Below are 12,584 nucleotides of genomic sequence, written 5' to 3'. Positions count from 1 at the left end.
CTGTCATATTCTTTAAAAACAATAATGGCAGAATTAGAGCTCATTAAACTGTGCAAATTTTAAACTGTTTGTTCCTACCTTGTAACAACAATTGATTTCCATCTCTTGCTGTCAGCACCTTCAAGCTGTGGACCTCTACTTTCTGCCAACTGTAATCTCTTACCAGTTTCTTCTAGTTGAACTGTCATCTTCTCATTTAATATCTCCAAATTATTCTTAGCTATCCGTAATTTTTCTGCAGCTTCAGTTTCCTATCATTAAAAGCTAATTAGTATATTATGCCAAAATGTAATACTGTTCTCATGGATATAGTATATTCAAAATTATCAATCACTACAAACGAGAAAGAAAATAACCCGGACTTCTAAATGCCGATTAACATTCCAATAAAAATCCAATGTTTCTTTTACTCTAAAACAGCAATATGGTCATAATAATTAGAACAGATCATGTAAATGAGGTTAGGAAAATACAATATTTTACTCTAGTGGTTACTTTAAATTTGTCATATTTGTTTGTCTGTAATAGAGAAAATGGGATAGTTTATGTCTTTAGATTTTTAAAAGATGTTTTGACTTTTTAATACCTGAGAGACATAACTATAAGTATAAACTATGTGTAAGTACCACAGATTATTTCCACTATTAAACATCCACATTCACAGCACAGTATCACTCTGGCCTCACAATACATTCATATACCACTGTAACTAGTTTAAAAATATTAACTGCAATTTATTCACTGGATCATCCATATAAATAACAACACCTATTTGTCTGGGGCAAGGAATATATTTTGCCACTTAAATAGAAAGGAATCTTACTGTTTAACAAGATAGTTTCATATACTCTTTATGGTACATCAAGCATTATTCTAAGACATGTGCATAAATATTAACTCATTTAAACCCTGTAGCAGCTCTGTGAAATAGATATACTCAATATTCCCAGTTTTATAGATGAGGAAATTGAGAGAAGGAGAGGGAATAGTAGATTCCCCTAGTTTCCACAGTTAAGAAGTAATAAAGCGGGCTTCCCTGGTGGCACAGTGGTTAAGAATCCGCCTGCCAATGCAGGGGACACGGGTTCAAGCCCTGGTCCGGGAAGATCCCACATGCCGCAGAGCAGCTAAGCCCGTGAGCCACAACTACTGAGCCTGTGCTCTAGAGCCCACGAGCCACAACTACTGAGCCCACGCGCCACATCTACTGAAGCCCGCGCGCTCTAGAGCCTGTGCTCTGCAACAAGAGAAGCCACCGCAATGAGAAGGCCGTGCACCACAACGAAGAGTAGCCCCCGCTCGCTGCAACTAGAGAAAGCCCGCACACAGCAACAAAGACCGAACACAGCCAAAAATAATAAATAAAAATAAATAAATTTATTTTAAAAAAAAAGTAATAAAGCTAGGATTTGAATCCTGGCTATGTGGCTTCTACATTATACTGCCTCTGAATTTATTAATTTTTTATTTTCAATGTTCCTCATAGTGAAAGGATGATGGGCATAAAAACACAATTCCTGGATGAATTGGGAGATTGGGATTGACATATATACACTAATATGTATAAAATAGATAACTAATGAGAACCTGCTGTATAGCACAGGGAACTCTATTCAGTGCTCTGTGGTGACCTAAATGGGAAGGAAATCCAAAAAAGAGGGGATATATGTACACATATAGCTGCTTCACTTCGCTGTACAGCAGAAATTAACACGACATTGTAAAGCAGCTATACCCCAATTAAAAAATAAATAAATAAAAATAAAACAAAACAAAACAAAAAACAACACAATTCCTAAATCTCTTAATACCTACTCTGAGTAGATACTCTCATCAACTTTTTCATTCCATTTTCCCAAAATGTAGCAGTTAATTAACATAAAAATAAGTATAGTCAACAATGAAAGCCATACTTTTTTAAGTTCTTTACGAAGCCTTTCATTTTCAGCAACAATTTTCTCTGTGCCTTTGGTCTTGGATTCATAGTGCATGCTCAACTGACGTCCAAGATGAACTTTGAGTTTTTCTAATTCAGCCTAGTAATTAAAAAACTCTACATTATCAAAACAAGGAAATAAACGATCTTGTAAACTCATAAAACTTAGTTTAATGTGGTTTTAGAGACCATATTTGATATAATTAGAATTAAATTCTTCCCTTTAATACTGGTCATCTAGAGCAGAGGTTCCCAATCTTGGCTTAGAATGAGCTGATGACTTAAAAAAAAAATCACAATCCCGATGGTAGGACCAGTCCCAAAATAATCTGATCAATCTCAAGATTGGGGGCTTAGGCAGCTGTATTTTTGAAAATAGATACAGTTAATTATTTTATGCTGCCAGAGTGAGAAGCAATGGCCTGGAAATAATAAGATGACCAAGTGGTGCTACTCTAACTACTCTTAGCCTTGTCTCCAACATTTTTTTTCTGTATGTGTAAAATATCTACTGCATCCATTAAAGCCACTTTATACACTATATTTTAAATTGTCCTTAAAAATTAATAAAAATTGTATCAGTAAAACATTCTGTACAAATGACCACATTAAAAATATTACCTTCAATTTTTCGTTTTCCATTTCAATATTAGCCATTTTTTCACTGGTTAATATTCCTGATGCTTTTTTCAGCTGTTCATTTTCCCTTTGGACTTTTTCAACTACTTTTTTCATTAAACCAATGGTTTTTTCTAGTTCTGGGATTGTCTTTCCACTTCTACCAGACTAGGAAAAAATGTTAACTTTTTATTTAATCAAATATTTTAGAGAGTATAATATGAAGTACCAAGAATATAAGAGGTTTATTATTAAACTCATTGTTGGTTCCTAACATTTGAAGCCAAGGCTTGTATGACTTCAACTCATTATAATAACCCTGTGAAAGAGGACTTATCCTTACTTTACATACAAGAAAATCAAGACTCAAAGAATTTGATATTCCTAAAGTCATGCAGCTAATAAGTAACAGCTTAAACCCTGGTATACTGGAAAGAACATTAGTATAGTAGCATTATAACTAGGAAGCTGCCATGGATATCATAAAAAATAATTATAAAATGTTAGAATCAGACCAAGGAGCAGTTAGTAGTTACCTCAATGAACAGACGGAAGATTCCTGGAAGTTAAATGTTTTCAAGGTGTAGAGGGATATGCAATGAAAAAAGAGATGGTATAGAGTCCAAGTGGAATAAAAAGCATGTAAGATGAGACAGATGATAAAATACATTAACTTGAAACAGAGAGAAAGCTTAATGATGTCTTACATTATAGATGCAGCAGAATAAAATTGAGACTAGAGGCACTAGTAAAGGCATATCAGTAGTTATGACATATCCAAACTTTTTTTTTCATTTCCAGCTTATCACTTCTGAAGCCAAAACAAACATATGGCATACTCTCACATACTCACCCCTCTAACATGGCCAAGTTTCCTCTCTACTTCTGCTTTTTCTTTCTTAAGAAATTCACACATTTCCTTCAAATCTCTTACCTGATTCTAGAAGATTAAAGAAAACATGTAACAATTTAACATAGCTATAGCCATTGAAAAGGAAAGGCAAACAATTCATCTGAACTATCAGTCTCTTCAACTGTATAGCTGAATTAAACAAGTGGGTCTTTACACCAATGAGGAGGATTTTGAACCATGACATATGCTGAATTAATACAACAGCATTTTGTATATGAATTTCAAGAAATAGTTCCTGCATTATTGCCTTAGTATACAATATAAATTTGAGTTTAGAACTCCTGATTTCAACTCTCCCATAGATTACATATGTAGAACCTTACCCATATAGTACAGAGAAAGAGACAACTGATCTTCTGACACTGGTTCTAACAGTATAAAACTCAGAATGAGAAGCAGGATATAGCTTAATTATACCATTACCAGTGGAATTAACAGATTGCTGATATTCTAAGTTAAAAAACACAAATGAAACAATCAGTCAAGAGAAAAGGACTCCCTTAAATAGGATAAGATTTGGAAAACCAAAAATAAACTTATTATAAACATCAAAATAAAGTAAAATTTCTAAAAGAGACAATTATCCTAAAATATTTTTTTTAATTTAAAGACTTTATATTTTTAGAGCTATCCTAATATTTTAAAGTGTGACAAGGGTTAATTAAATACATCAACCATCATCTTGCCACACACATGACATTTGAACTTGCTATTTCTGTTGCCTGGAACTCTTTTTCTAGTATCTGTATGACCTACTTCCTTACCTGTCCCCTAGCTCTCTGCTAAAATATCACTTTATTAAGGAAGCCTCCCCTTACTACCCTATTTTAAAGAGCAATCCCATATACAGTTGACCCTTGAACAATGTGGAGGTATAACTTATAGTTGGTCCTCTATATCTGCAGTTCCTTTGCATCTGTGGGTTCAACCAACCACGGATCAGGTAGTACAGCAGTATTTACTACTGAAAAATATCCCCATATAAGTGGACCCTCGCAGTTCAAGGGTCAACTATACCCCTATGCAACACACACACACACACACACACACACACCCTTCACACTAACTGTGCATTTTCTTCTTAGCACTTTAACATCAGCTGACATACTACATATTGACTTGCTTACCTATTATGAGCCTTCCCTTACTGGAATGTAAGCTCTACAAGTGCAAGAATTTTTTTGATTGCTGTTTACCAGCACCTAGAAGAGTACCTGACACAAAAAAAGGCCCTCAACAAATAACTGTTAAATGAGCAAATGTAGAAAGTATAACACTACCATGATATTTTATGAATATGAGTTTCTGACGTCTTCATAAGCTAACATGGTAAACATAACAATTAAGTAGGGAGAAAAAGGCATTAGATTTCCTAACTATAATAAAGAATATTAAATTTACCTTTAATCTTGGCAAATCTTTATTTGCTTGTTCAAGCTGAAATTTTAATTCAATATTTTCAGATGACAACTTCAAGTTTTCCCTTTGGAGCTCCTGTTCTTTTTGATAATGATCATCTGACTCTATTCCTGAAGTCTTCAGGAAAATGAAGTTAGGAATATTTTTAAGGTGTAACAAATAAAAGCTACATAAGACACACTGGATAAGAGAACACTACGCTGAAAGGGAACATTTCTCCTCAAAGGAATGAGAAAATTGGAGAGCTCTAGAGAAAACAACCATAAACGAACAAACAAACTCACATGAGAAAACGTAATCAGTCTGTTGTAATTAATATAGAAAGCAAAGTCAGTATGAGTTAATAATGTCCACGCATATAACGCCTCCATGTATACTCTCATAATGACTAAACGAATTTGTGGTGGTCCTTCCAGTGCAAAAATAAAGTACTGTTACCTGTTACAGATTGTCTCATGCCCCAACCCCCACCCAGCCCCAAATTCATATGTGAAGTCCTAACTCTCAGTACCTCAGAATGACCTTATTGGAGGATAGGGCCTTTTCAGAGATAACTAAGTTAAAACAGGGTCATTAGGGTGGGCCTTAATCCAACAAGGTCTGATGTTCTTATACCAAAGGGAAATGTGGACATACAGACATACATAGAAGGGAGACACTGTAGAGACGGGGAGAAGCTAGCCATCTGTGAGCCAAGGAGAGAGGCCTGGAACAGATCCTTCCCCCATGGCCTAAAGAAGCCATCAACTCTGCCGATACCTTGATTTTGGACTTCTGGCTTTCAGAACTGAGAGAATACATTTCTGTTGTTTAAGCCATCAACTCCGTGGTGTTTTGTTGTGGTGGCCCTAGCAAACAAATCTACAAGCCTACAAAAATGCCTCAATTCCTCCTCCTTTAGAAAGCTATTCATCATTCCTTGAGCTAAAGTAATCACTCCCTCCTCTGAAATCCAGTAACACTTTATTTGCATTTCTTTTGGCATGAATCCACCTTGGGTTATTATTTATGTTCATTTTCAGTTCTCATTCTAAGCTATAGATTATTTGAAAGAGAAATCTGTGCTTGGTTACTTTTTCCTATAAAGTGGGTAGAATACCCCTTACCCTCATAAACTTGTTAAGAGCATTATATGAGATAATCTTGTGAAAGCACCCAGAACAGCTTTAGTTTTTTCTCCCCCATTCCATTCTCTATTGGCTTGATCGACTATCAACTCAATAACTCCACAGACATTATTATGATTATCATATTATTATACATTTATATATTACACATTACATTATTATTATTAAAGTATAATATTCTATAAATACATTTATTATACATGGCTCTGTAACATCTCTTTAATTAGCAGTAGGTTAAATACATTCTGACATATTCACCATTAGGTTAAAAAAAAAAGTTTTCTTAGGTAAAATGCAGTAAAAGTAAAGAAATTAGAAAATAGGATACAGAAATGTAAAGAAATTCTGGGCTGACCTTTGATTCTGACCTGAGGGCATACAACACAACACTGGCAGAAACACTGCATGCATCTACCTGATTTCTAACTGTTTGAGGGAATGTGTGTGCATATAAACATATATAGTGGCAAGAAAAAGAAGACAGGCAATATTTCATGGTGTCAGTAAACTATAGCAATATGTTCCTACTTATTCTCTGTCAGATAACCCAAGTATACATTCTGATTCTACTACTATTAAGGTTAACACTAGGCAAATCATGCCACCTGCAAGGTCCTCTGTTTTTGCATCTTACAAATGAAGGCACTAGACAGGATGATTTTTAAGGTCTCTTCAGACATAGAAGTCTATAGTTCCCTATCCCTGAGCTCTTCTGTCTCCCTTACTTCATCTCTTCAGTCTATGATAGCTATTTAATAAATGATAATAAGTACCCCTAACTGATAGATATAAAATATATTAAATTTCATTCACAGAAGAGAATAATTCTATCTGATGATATTACATGAACTGCTGAATTTTTTCAACAGTTCTCCTCACTAAAATATGGATGCAATTCTTTGTGTAAGTGAATGTGGATCATTTTTTCCTCCTATTCTCAGAAAACAAAACTAAAAGTATTAGTTGAGATTGTCCAAATTTTTGGAAAACAAATTCTAATGAAACTTCTATAAAAGTAAAATAAATAAAATTCTTGTATAATCAATTTTGGGGGGACTTCCAAATTGTTCTATAGAAGAAGAATCCTGTTAAAAGGTATACACTGCCAAAAGTCAAATTCTTAGTGGATGAGAGTTAGCAATAACACACAGTGGAAGTCTCAAATTCTCAATTACTTATTATCAAGTGAAAAAAAGAAGCATTATGTACCTGGATAAGGAAATGAAATAAGAATTAAGACATTTTCATCCATTTTCTCTTAATTTAAATGTCTGATTTAATGAGAATGAGGACTTAGGTGACTGGAATATCTGAAGTGGAAAGGAATGAATGAATGAATGAATGCTATTTGATTTCAACTGGGAACAAACTTCTTGAATAAATTGACCAAAAGTAGTGTGTATGTAGAAAGTTCATAAACTGTAGAATTAGACCTCCATTCAAATCCTGGTTCTGCATCTTCTTGATCACTAGAGATATTACTTATTCTCCAAGCTTCCCACATAAAGTAGAAATAATTCTCTGCAGAGTATTGTGAAAACTATACCTAGGCAATACATGTAAGCTTCCTTTTCTCATTATAAAAAAGTATCTGTTACAATACAAGGCAAAAAGACCATCAAAGGAACTTGCTATATATGTTAGAATGTTACACAGCATCATAACAGATTTTTACTGATATTATTCATTGTAGTGAAATTTTACTTGCAGTGAGATCTTACAGCATGCTGAAGTAGGAATGTCTAAGGCAAAACGAACTCATCTAAAGTGACTTATTTTTGTTATTCTGTTATCTAATCTAATACTTTTTAAGCGAATACCAACGGTAAAACAGTGAGTACTAAAATGAATCAGGAAATGTACAACCACTAAGTTTTTGTAGGAACTAGTCAAATATTAGGGTTTAAGGAGAAGTTTATTAATAATTAATATTCTTTACAAATCCTACACAATTTGTTTCCATTTGCACCATATACGTATACTACTTGCTATGAGAAAACTCAGCCAAGAGAGAAATAAAGGACTGCCATGTACTCAAACCTGGGACGCTTCATTTCTTGGCTGGACTGACACATCAGTCTCAGAGTTTGCCTGTGCCTCCTCCTCAGCACACTGCCTCACTGCGGCAGCGCTTGTGGCGTAACCACAGTCCTCCCCAGCACACTGCCTCGCTGCGGCAGCGCTTGTGGCGTAACCACAGTCCTCCCCAGCACACTGCCTCGCTGCGGCAGCGCTTGTGGCGTAACCACAGTCCTCCCCAGCAGATTCTTCTGGATCCGTGTGGTTGTTGTGACTCACATCTTCAGCTATGTGTCCCTTTTCTTTCTCATTCTTGCCTAGCTCATTCTCTTCCTTGTTTTTATATTCCTGTTTATTATTTTCACAACAGTCTTGATTAATTTTTTCAACTTTACGATCTGGTTCCTTTTCAAAATTGGAGTTAAAATCCGTCAAGGTACCATTAGTTGACCTAAATGGACTCGATTTACTATTTGGTCTTGACTCAGATTTATTTAACTCAGTAGGATCTACAATATCTTCTGCTTTGTGTTTTTCTTCATTACTGTAACACTGTAGAATATTCCTAGGTACCTGATGATATAAGTTGTCACTAACATCTATTCCTTTCCTATTTTTAATTCTGAGTACTGTTATGGGGTTTTTTTGGTTCCTGTGTAAATTGTTCTTTTTGTGAAAAATATTATGCCTGTATTTATTAACACTGGCAGCAAGAGGAGAAAGCGTAGCTGCGTCACATAACAGATTCTGCTTGAAGCAGACGAAAGAGAAGAAACAGGAAAAGAAAAGGAAAAAAAATAATAAAAATATACACATGAATGTTTTAAAGTAAGATACAACAAATAATTCTACATTAATGAGACTTTATAAAGAAAAATGAGAAATGTATTGCATATTTGAATGGAAATAATGTTATAACATACCTTCCTATTTTATCTAACTATATGTTCTTGTCAGAGCAAAACTCATAACTACATTTAAAAATCTCCAGAAATAATTTGTAATGACATTTTATGCAAAGCATAAGAATCATAAGTTTACCATTATTATGTAAATAGGATTATAGAAGTTAACATACATCACTACCTAGTAAAAATAAAAGTTGGATTTATTTCATTAATATTAATGAGAAGGATCTACTGTTTTTAGCTAGATAAAGGTAGAAGTTGATTTCACTTTTAAACTTTAGAATTAAAAAAATGAAAAGAAAAGATGTGCACTTACTGAAGGCCTAGAATATGCATCCTTTGAAAACTGTTTTTCTAAAGCATGAAGTTTTTCTTGGAGGTATTTATTTTGTAAACGTAAATCTTCTATAACAGAATCTCGAGGAAGAGCCTGATGGGCCCTATGAACAACAATCACAGACTCTTTACTGTTCAAACTTCCAACTTTTTACTGTTTTATCATATTAAAAAATAGAAAAAAATATTTTTAACACTGTATTTCTTTTAAATTCTACAAAACTTGAAAACTTCACAAAAATTAAATTAAAATATGACTATATTATAAACTGATCCTCTACAGAGGACTCACGGCTGGCCTCCTTTAAACTATGAGTTAAAAAGGGTATTTTGATTTAAAAAAAAAATACATTAACATTTGTAAAGAACATGCATCTATTTTGGGGATTGTGTAAAATAGCTGAATAAAAATACCTACTATTTTTAAAACATTATATAATAATTTCATAACATCCATGCGCTTCTCAAGATGGTCAAGGATTTTATAAGGTTCTTAGTGGAGCCAGATAATAATCTATTTCTTCCATCTATACTACTCACCTGCATGGCCTACAAGGCCCTCCGCTCTCTGGCACAAGCACACCTGTTCAGCACATTTGTCCAGGACTCTTCCCTTACTTCGGCAAATAAATCCACTCTTACCCACACATGAAAGATTCACTCCTGCCGCTATGTCTCTGCTAGGGTTCTGTTTTCTCGGAATGTCCTTTCTGCCTTTAAAATCTAGATCTGATTCATAAAATTCGGAAATTCAGATTTGAACTGAGAATACAAGTTCAATCTCTTTTATAAAGTCTTCTCCAATTACTTCAGCCTCCACAGATTCATATTAGAAAAAAAGCTATTAAATATCTAAAAGTATTAGAAGGTTTCCAAACTAAAATATTTTGATCCTTGAGAAAACTGCAAAGGAGAATTAAAAGGATTCGGTTTTATTCTGAACATATGTTTAGACTAAGAAAAACAGGGAGGCTAGGACCAGACAGTAGCTATAAATAGATGTCAAAACAAAGAAAAATGTTTCAATCATTTCGTTCTTCTCCATCATGGAAAATTCTGAAGAATTTAAGAAACAATAACTTAGAAGGAAATGAGATGGAATGTAGGTTGAAAGCTCACAAGGACCTTGAAAAGTAAGTATTTTACAGATTGGGACAAAACACGAGAATCTGAAATATCAGCAAACAAGTGGTAAATTCACCTTTTCCTTTCCTCTAGTATTTCCTGACCTGAATACAACACAGCTTGAAACCTGAAGATGAGCGTCAGCACAGAGGGAGAGAGCTCCAGGCAAGGCTTAAAGTTCTAGCTCCACTAAGGAGAAAGGATGCTTAACAATTCTCACAGACAGTGCAAAAATCCCTCTGATTTTTCTCTTCTATGCATTCTCTCATGTCCCAACCCTCAGGCAATCTCAAGGCAGTGGTGGCAGAGGCTGCAATGGGAACTCACAGGAGCCAAAATTTTTAGGGAGAGGAATCTTCTTCTCCAATTGGTAGAGCTGTAATTAATAAGGTAGGAAGGCAAAGTAGTGCCCCCCACCTCCGCCACATCCCCTTTCTGCCCTCCTGCTGCTGGCTTAGCTGCAGACAAGAGCACAATAGCTGAAGTGCACAGCGCAACAGGGCAACAGATTTGGTTCGAAGTACCAAAAAGGGGAGCCCGAGAGAAACCAAATGTATCAGGGAGATCACAGAAGGAAAGGAGCTCAAGAAAGGAACCTTATAAAGTTGTTTATGAACTTCTGGGCTCACCCCTGAGCATGAATGTATGGATCTGATCCTAATCAGAATATTAAAGACTCAGAACTGAACAGAAGACAGCCCACATACCAGACTGCCAATAGGGAGTTGCATAGGCAGAACAGGGCCAAAGAGCATTGTAAAAGCTTTGAAAATGATACCGGAACCATAGCCCACATAAAGCAGGTTAGCACATGGGGCCTGAACCTATCCGGGCTTGCTAAAACAAAAATATATCGGCATTTTCCATACAATTTAACCAAGATCCAGAGTCACAGAATATAATATTCAAAAGTTCAAGAATATAATCCATATTTATGTGGCATAAAAAAGCAGGAATATCTCAACTCACATGGGAAAAGAATCAACAGAACCCAAGCTTAAGATAACACACATTTATTATATCAGTTTCTACATTTCCATGTATTAGCTTACCTCATATATGATATGTCATTTTCTAGGTCAAGATTTCTCTTTTTTAATTCTTCTAACTCTTTTTCTGACTCCAGTGCTCGCACTTCCATAACATGATCAACAGTCATGCCAGCTGTTTTTAGTTTCCTCTGCAAAGTAAGTTTCTCTTTATCAGCTCTGTGGGATTTAATACAGAATCATGAAAATATACCATTCACTGTTTGGCTTGTTCAATTTATTAAATTGCAGCTTCCTTATTGTAAGGCCAATATACAAAAATTGGATCATTCTGTATTTGCTATGAGCTAACTTATTTCAAAATTATAGGAAACTACACTTATAAATTGTTAAAATATATTTAATACACATTTTAAAGAAAATAAAAAGTGAACTATAGATAATAAATGATAATTAAAACTAAAAAATTTTTCATATTATCAAGTACACAAAAACTATATAACTTCCAGGTCTATTAAAGACTATACATAATTAATTAGGTTTACATTAAATTTCAACTCACTTGGCAAAAAGATCCTTCAAAGTATTCAATTGCTTTGTTAGAATACAGACTTCCCCCTCTTTCTCTTTTAACCTGTTTCGAATACCCTCTATTTTGGTTTGCCATTTTTTACCTTCTTCCCACCTAATTACTTCTTCTCTGGCACTCTGTAAATAATAACAAAGGAGGAAGAAAATTACCAATATTGTTTTTTAGATTGATCAATTACAATTTACTAGAACAATGGTAAACCAATACTTCCTAAAGAATATGTAAACAGGTTCATTTTGCTATGTCACTTCTAGAATCTTTAGGCCTGCCAAGCTGTAAGCAAAAATGCCCTTCAGTCTAAGATTCTGTGTTCTATAACTTGACAGATGAAATTCTGGGGAACAGTCTGGACTAATGCCAACACTCCTAAAGGAGTCTAATACAAATGGATGATGACTAAAGTAAACTTCCAACAAAGAATGTATATGTATAAATGACCAACCCGATTTTGTCAGACCATAGCAATCTCCTAGTATCACAACTCCTTCAAATCTTCAATGCACATTATTTCTCTTATTCAACAGATATTTACTTAGTGTGAATCATGCACCAGGTACTACTCTAAGTACTAGGAATAGAAACAATGAATAAACCCGACAAAA

At 34.6% G+C, this 12,584-nt stretch overlaps 1 protein-coding gene across 1 annotated transcript in view; it reads right to left on the bottom strand.

Moving 5' to 3' along the window:
• The window catches only part of CEP290 (centrosomal protein 290), a 105,697-nt gene that overhangs the window by 9,328 nt on the left and 83,785 nt on the right, over positions 1-12,584 (bottom strand). Inside the window, exons 42-49 of the mRNA XM_061205182.1 lie at positions 11,953-12,098; positions 11,454-11,609; positions 9,257-9,380; positions 4,869-5,003; positions 3,408-3,494; positions 2,558-2,722; positions 1,914-2,036; positions 79-251 (exon numbers count right to left, since the gene is read on the bottom strand). Coding sequence (XP_061061165.1) covers positions 79-251; positions 1,914-2,036; positions 2,558-2,722; positions 3,408-3,494; positions 4,869-5,003; positions 9,257-9,380; positions 11,454-11,609; positions 11,953-12,098 — 1,109 coding nt within the window. The remainder of the gene's footprint in view (positions 1-78; positions 252-1,913; positions 2,037-2,557; positions 2,723-3,407; positions 3,495-4,868; positions 5,004-9,256; positions 9,381-11,453; positions 11,610-11,952; positions 12,099-12,584) is intronic.

Source organism: Eubalaena glacialis, chromosome 11, assembly GCF_028564815.1.
Source record: "Eubalaena glacialis isolate mEubGla1 chromosome 11, mEubGla1.1.hap2.+ XY, whole genome shotgun sequence".
Classification (NCBI taxonomy): domain Eukaryota; kingdom Metazoa; phylum Chordata; class Mammalia; order Artiodactyla; family Balaenidae; genus Eubalaena; species Eubalaena glacialis.
The sequence above is the reverse complement of the archived record's forward strand: the minus strand, read 5'-3'. Positions and strand labels throughout refer to the sequence as shown.